This window comes from Theropithecus gelada, chromosome 9, assembly GCF_003255815.1.
Source record: "Theropithecus gelada isolate Dixy chromosome 9, Tgel_1.0, whole genome shotgun sequence".
Lineage (NCBI taxonomy): Eukaryota > Metazoa > Chordata > Mammalia > Primates > Cercopithecidae > Theropithecus > Theropithecus gelada.
This window is the reverse complement of record NC_037677.1, coordinates 36,352,298-36,359,621: the sequence shown is the minus strand read 5'-3', so window position 1 is coordinate 36,359,621 and position 7,324 is coordinate 36,352,298. Positions and strand designations below refer to the sequence as shown.

Genomic DNA, 7,324 nt, shown 5'->3' with positions numbered 1-7,324 from the left:
GCTTGTTTTTGAGACTGAGTCTTTGTCGCCCAAGCTGGAGCGCAGTGGTGATTGCAGGTTGCTCACTGTAACCTCCATCTCCCAGGTTCAAGCGGTTCTTGTGCCTCAGCCTCCCCAGTAGCTGGGAATACAGATGCGCGCCACCAAACCCAGCTAATTTTTGTATTTTTAGTAGAGACGGGGTTTCACCATGTTGGCCAGGCTGGTCTTCTCTGGACCTCTGGTCATCTGCCCACCTTGGCCTTCCAAAGTGCTGAGATTACACGTGTGAGCCACCATGCCCAGTCAACACTGCTTTAAAGACAAATTCTTCCTCTTGGGATCGTAAGACTTACACGGATCTCTAAGTACCCAACATTTTATCTTTATACATAGCAATCTTCAAAGATTATTTCCGTAAGCACATACTCCACTTAGCTCCCTCCTCTCAACAGGCCTGCCACTAAGGAAAACACCAGCTCTCAGGGCACAGGGCACAGGCTACACTGAAGTTCAGATTTAGTCATTATTAAAAAAAAAAAAAAGAAAAAGCTCAACAGTGGGTTGATCTTACTCAGAGGTTTCCAACACATTTTATTTTGCAGACCACTGGTTTGCAGCTTTTGAGGACCAACATCTGTATATCAATTCCTATAAATGTCCAATCAATTTCAGTTCCGTAGCAGGCTCTTCCAAACTGCACATCATGCTTATGGCTGGAGGTCCAGTTACACATGCATAAAGGCTGCCCTGCCTGCTGGTTCCCGGAGGAGGTCGCGTCCGAGTTAAAGCCTCTTCCAAGAGCTTGATCTTCCCAGGGGTCATTTCCTTTGGCAAGAAGTCAGTTTACATGTGCGGCTTTGATGCCTGTGAGCAGGAAGCACCAGAAACATGCAGGATGTGCTGCTTTTTCTCTCATGAAGGTGGGCACTTGAGGATCCAGTGCCCTTGTGCTTAATGACAGGAATCCCTCCTCATTGCTCAGTAGGTTAAAATATAAGGAAGCCTCCACTTTACGAAACACAGATAACACCTTTTTAGATTGCCTATTTATTCTAGAACTACAAAATTTAATTCAAGAAAATATAGGTCCCATGAAAGACTTAAAAGTTTTATAAAACTAAAATCTAGTTTTTCCCAATAAATTGTACTTTAGGCAAAACCCTCCCAATGCTTCTAAAATAATACTAAAAGGGGCATCTGATTATACAAGAGCAATTTAAAAAATTAAATATTTATTTGAATAACAAGTTTAAGTTCGAGCTGCAATGTTGGCAATGCAGGTTTTTAACACAGATCACAAAAAGCGTGCACAAAAAAGTACTGGCGCAAAGGACAAAATAATGCTAAGAATTAGGCTAAACAGCTGCTGATTTTAAGAAAACAAAAGGCCTGAAATCACTATACAAAATATAAAATGTATTAAACACTACCATCCACAGAACAGTCTTTATTATTGATTATATTTAAAAATTATTTGCGTAATTATATATTGAATTGTAAATGAGTATTATACATGAACCTCCATTCGGAAGGCAATTCCTTGGAGCACTATAGAACATCTAATTACATTGCAAAAAGTATTCTTTTTTTGCTATCGATAAAACAGTTAATGATATTACTGTAAATATCAGGAAGGCTACAAAAAAAGAAATAAGATTTCTTTTTTGTCTTCAAAGGGTTTTCCATGCAGTGAAGAAGCACTTGCCGTGTTGAAATGAATGCACTACCGGAAAATGTTCTGGGTCCAAGATGCTCTTGAGAGACAAGACTAGGCTTTTCAAATCAAACACTCAAAGGAATCATGCAACCCTCCTATGACTGGGATATGACTGGGATACCATCATGTGCAACTTACCAATGCTGGCTCTCCAGAAAACCATTCAAGACGCTTAAAAAAAAAAATCAGACTTATATGATAAATATACATAAAATGAAGACACCAACTGCTATTTGACATGACTACTGGTAATGTCTGTGCTATGTGAAAGCACCTTTAAAAAGAGCCTATGCGGCAAGAGATAAGTGTCTAAAGATTCAAAATGAATCAACAGTATTGGATAACAATATAATTCTCAACTCAGAAGCTGCCTCAAGATTAGGTGCATCTTCAGTTAATGTAACAGGAAAAAAAGGCAATGGATTTTATTTTATTAATTGTATCCACTTACAAACAGACCTAAGGTCACCCCGATGTGTAGACACAATGAGATTTTTGTTGTTTATAGTCTTTAATTGAAGTGATAAGGGAAATAGATCTATTTAAAATCAAAACCAAACAGCTATTTCTGTCTAGATTAAGAGGTGGCCCCAGGTGTGGGATTCACATTTTGAGTGGCCACTTGTGGTGCGACCTCGATGATCCGGGGTTTGTCTATGATTCTGGCTGTGCGGTTGCCCTTCTCTACAATCCCAATAATCCATGCTTGGTGGCCTTCACCATATTTGGGGGACTTTATCTCTGCACAGAACCGAGCTGCTTGCTCACGTGGTAAACAGATCAGAAGGCCGCCTGGCAAAAGAAAACAAGAATGACTGTTAGTGTTGACATGACAGCAGCTTCTCTGCCTCTACTGCTTCTGCAGAGACCCAACTTCCATCAGCAACTTGCTGCCGCCTATATGCAAGTAGAAGCTTTTTTTTTTTTTTTTGAGACAGGGTCTCACTCTGTGGTCCAAGCTAGAGTGCAGTGGTACAATCACAGCTCACTGCAGCTACAGGAATGAACCACGACACCCAGCCTAAGAGGTCTGTTCTCTGCTGTAATTAAGCAGTTGCTAGTAAACTCCTAACACACACACATAATACGCTCCAACTTTCAACTGTGAAAATGATCTCAGTGTGAACCACACTGTATAGGGGTAAGGTGTTCGGGGCTTCAATAAGCCATGTGGTAGCTACTCTTTCGATGCTACACTGAAACAAATATTAACAAAAGGGAACTTCTGATTCTCTACATCAACGTTCTCATTTTACTGAGAATGCTTTTTTGTATTTGACTCATGATACAGTATATGCCCCAAAGTATCTAGGTTCCAGTCCTGACTCTCATTATATCCAAAAGACAAACAGTATAAAATACATTAAAATGAACCTTTGTTGCTCTTTCCAGTAGCGAGGCCAGAAAAGTTTTTATTTTTCTAAGTAGAAATAAGAGGATGAGGAAAAACTGTAGTCTACTTCTACAAAATGTAAAAATCTTGTGGCTGGGCACGGTGGCTCACATGTGTAATTCTAGCACTTTGGGAGGCCGAGGTGGGTGGATCACCTGAGGTCAGGAGTTAGTTCGAGACCAGCCTGGCCAACATGGTAAAACTCTGTCTCTAAATTAGCTGGGCATGATGGCGCACTCCTGTAATCCCAGCTCCTCTGGAGGCTGAGGCAAGATAATCGCTTGAACCAGGGAGGCGGAGGCTGCAGTGAGCTGAGATCGCGCCATTGCACTCCAGCCTCCTGGGCGACAAAAGTGAAACTCCATCATAAAAAAAAAAAAGTAAAAACTTGTTATTTCTGAAGAAAGGAAACAAATTGAAATGGCTAGTAACATTAATCAATTCATTCAATTTCCATTCAGTGCCCAATTACGTGGCAGACACTATCCTGGCCAGACCCTGAACCAGCAGGGGAAAAAAACCCTGCCCTTTTGGAGCTTACTTCTAGAAAACGGTTTTTTTAAACGGGAGGCTGAAGGGTCCTCTGTAAAGGCGGTGAGAGGCCTGGCGGAGTCCTGAAGCCCCCTCGCCACTGTACAGGTCAACGTGACCAGGGCTTTGTGGTCCCAGCACTGTGGTCCCTTGCCCCTGGCCTATTATGGAATCTCCCAGGAAGCCTTCCTACATACTGAGGCCCAGGCCCGCCCAAGATGCATCCCACTGTTTTTGGGAGGCTGGGGCTAGGCATGTGTATTTTTCTTTTTTTTTTTTTTTTTGAGACAGAGTCTCACTCTGGCTGGACTGCAGTGGGGCAATCTCGGCTCACTGCAACCTGTGCCTCCCAGGTTCAAGCAATAGTCCTGCCTCAGCCTCTGGAGTAGCTGGGATTACGGGGCACACACCAACATCGCCCGCTAATTTTTGTATTTTTAGTAGAGATGGGGTTTCACCACGTTGGCCAAGCTGGTCTCCGACTCCTGACCTCGGCCTCTGAAAGTGCTGGAATTACAGGTGTGAGCCACCAGGCCTGGCAGGCATGTATATATTTAAAATCCCCAGGTAATTCCACTCTTTTGCAGGGTAGAAAGCTGAGTTCTAGAGGCAAGGAAATAGAAAAAGAGAAACCAAAACTGAAAAAAAGGTGGAAAAAGGTGGAAAAAAAAATAGGGAGACTTAAAAGCTGAAACAGTGACGGAAAAAGGAACAAAGGGGGCAAAAGAAAAATGGCATTTCAGGAGGATGCACCATCTGGCTCCGGCTAGGGCCACGGGAGCAGGAACGAAGGATGGCAAGCCTGTAGGCCTGTGGGTGGTGGCCTCAGCAGGCCATGCTGGAGTATCTGCCATGATGAAGGAGAGGACGTCCCACAAGTTCTGGCCACCAAATTAATGAGGAAACACAAGACGTGGCCACCAAATTAATGAGGAAACGAAAGGAGCTTAAGTTTAGAAAAATGACAAGGGATATAAAAAACTCCCTAGGAGTCAAAAACTACTGGGGCGTATGGTGTCAGACCTACACTGCTGTCTGACAGCTCTCTCAACCTATTTATCCTCCATTTACGTTTGTTCTAATAAATTATTGCGTATCTTTAAAAAAAAAAGCACTTTAAAGACATAATACCCTATTATATTCTTTTTTATTCTATATCGTTCTCTTTTTTCTTTTTTTTTTTTTTGAGGCAGAATCTTGCTCTGTCGCCCAGGTTGGAGTGTAGTGGCACAATCTCGGCTCACTGCAACCTGTCTCCTGGGTTCAAGTGATTCTCCCGGCTCAGCCTCCCAAGCAGCTGGGATTAAGGGCATGTGCCTAATTTTTTGTGTGTTTATAGTAGAGATGGGGTTTCACCATGTTGGCCAGGCTGGTCTTGAACTCCTGACCTCACATGATGTGCCCGCCTCAGCCTCCTGAGGTGCTAGGATTACAGGCAAGAGCCACTATGCCCGGCCCCTTTTTTTCCATATCATTCTTAAAACAACGTTAGACAATTTTCAAGGAAAAAAATATCACCTGTTCAAAGTAACCTATGGGTATTACAGTTAATTTCAAATGCAAAGCTTTCAGTAAAAACTGAATGCTGACTAATTTTCCTCATCACCATATTCTTGCATCAAAAAGAACACAGGACACTCAACTTCGGCAAGGCTGCTGCATCCTCCCAGGATGGCGGGGACCAGACCCACTGGGAGGAGGAAAGGCACCAGCTGCTACAGAGGCTGAGGTCGGCAGCACGGACCTTGAACAGAGTCGGGGCCCACTCGGGGTGGGAGTGCTGCTTTCTCGCCGAGCCTTCGGATAGCCTATTTAGTCCTCAGAAGCGCCCAGCATCCTGTACCTGAGGTCTCTGGGCAGGTCCCGTGCATGAGGCCGAACATGTTTCCGCAGGCCTTGCTCACTGCAGCCATCTTGGCCAGCACCGGGAGGTTGTGAATTACAAATGACACCTCGTTCCTCTGCTGCTTGGCCAGGTTCTGCGCATGGCCCAAAATCCCGAAGCCTGTGATGTCTGTGGCTGCGTGGGCATTGAACGTGTGCATGAGTCCTGCAGCTGGGAGAGAGAAGGACGACTCTGAGAAAGAACACCTTTCCTCAACTCAAAAATCTTACATCCACAATTGATCTGCAACTTCCTTCCTTGTCAGGGAGATAACAAATCGGAATAATGAAAATGCAACGTTGTAAAATTAACCAAAGACATAATGAAATCCGAAAGTTCTTATTTCAGTTTGAACCACTTGAAAACTATTGGAAGCTTCAATCAATAGTAATTTTCCAGTAAACTAAAAAAATTATGCAGAGGGATGATGATCTCAGTGGAAGGTAAACCTACCAAGACCATCCGAAAACCAAATACCAGCACTTGTTTCTTTTTTTTTTTTGAGATGGAGTCTCGCTCTGTCATCCAGGCTGAGGTGCTGTGGTGAGATCTCGACTCACTGCAACCTCCGCCTCAAGTGCTCAAGTGATTCTCTTGCCTCAGCCTCCTGAATAGGTGGGACAACAGGTACGCAACACCACGCCCAGCTTTTAGACAGGGTTTCACCATATTGGCCAGGCTGGTCTTGAAATCCTGACCTCATGATCCGCCCGTCCCAGCCACCCAAAGTGCTGGGATTACAGATATGAGCCACCACACCCGGCCAAGACCAGCACTTTTTAAGGCCTCACTCAATATCAAGGTACTCCTGCTAGAGATGAATTGCGTGAAAGTTTATTTTTTAAAAAATGTTCTTTTTTAAGAGACAGAGTCGTGCTCTATTGCCCAGGCTGGAGTGCAGTGGCATGATCATCACTCACTGCAGCCTCCTCCTCTTGGGCTCAGGCAGTCCTCCTGCCTCAGCCTCTCAAAGCGCTGGGATTACAAGTGTACAAATGTACAAGCCATTGCACCCGACCTATTATTTAATAGACTTTATTTTTTGGAGCAGTTTTGCGTTTAGAAAGAAATTAAGTAGCAAGTAACAGGAAGCTGCCATTACCTTTCGCCCCAGGTTTCGCCTATATTAACATGTTGCATTAGCGTAGTGTATTTGCTAAGTCAATACTAATACATGACAATTAACTAAAGTCATAGAGGACACTAGGGTTCACCCTTTGCTGTCAATTCTACATATCCAACATTATAGTATCACACAGAGAACTTTCATTGCCCTAAAAATCCTCAGTGCTCCACCTGATCCCCTTTCCTCTCCGATAACCTCTGGCCACCACTGATCTTTTCTCCATCTCTACAGTTTTGCCTTTTCCATGTCATACAGTTGGAATCTTCTGCATGGAGCTTTTTCAGACTGGCTTCTTTCACTTTGTAATATGCACTTAAGATTCCTCCACATCTTTTCATGGCTTCATAGCTCTTTTCTTTTTACTGCTCAATAATATTCCATACTACAGATACACTACAGTTTGTTTATCCATTCATCCACTCACCTACTGAAGAAATGAATGGTTGCTTCCAAGTTTTCGCAATTATGAATAATGCTGCTACGAAGATGTGTCTGCAGGTTTTTGTGTGAATGTAAGTTTTCAACTTTGAGTGAATATCAAGGAGCACAATCGTTGCATCATATAATAACATATTTAGTTTCCAAGCGGCTGTGCCAGTCTTCAGTCCTGACAGCAATGGATGAGAGTTCCTACACCCTTGCCAGCAGTTGGTATTGTCAGTGCTTTTGGTTTTTTTTATGAAACAGGGT

The 7,324-nt window shown here is 43.4% G+C and overlaps 1 protein-coding gene across 5 annotated transcripts in view; it reads right to left on the bottom strand.

The window, feature by feature from the left end:
- Window positions 1–546: 546 nt before the first annotated feature.
- SEPHS1 (selenophosphate synthetase 1) overlaps window positions 547–7,324 on the bottom strand; it is a 31,018-nt gene continuing 24,240 nt past the window's right edge. For 2 of the 5 annotated variants that reach the window (XM_025396877.1, XM_025396878.1), the window contains 2 exons: window positions 5,467–5,679; window positions 2,110–2,491 (listed from right to left, as the gene is read on the bottom strand). In XM_025396877.1, coding sequence (XP_025252662.1) covers window positions 2,277–2,491; window positions 5,467–5,679 — 428 coding nt within the window. In that variant the 3' untranslated portion in view covers window positions 2,110–2,276. Of the gene's footprint in view, window positions 2,492–5,466; window positions 5,680–7,324 lie in introns of all 5 variants that reach the window. The other 3 variants (XM_025396876.1, XM_025396880.1, XM_025396881.1) reach the window with 3 other exon arrangements.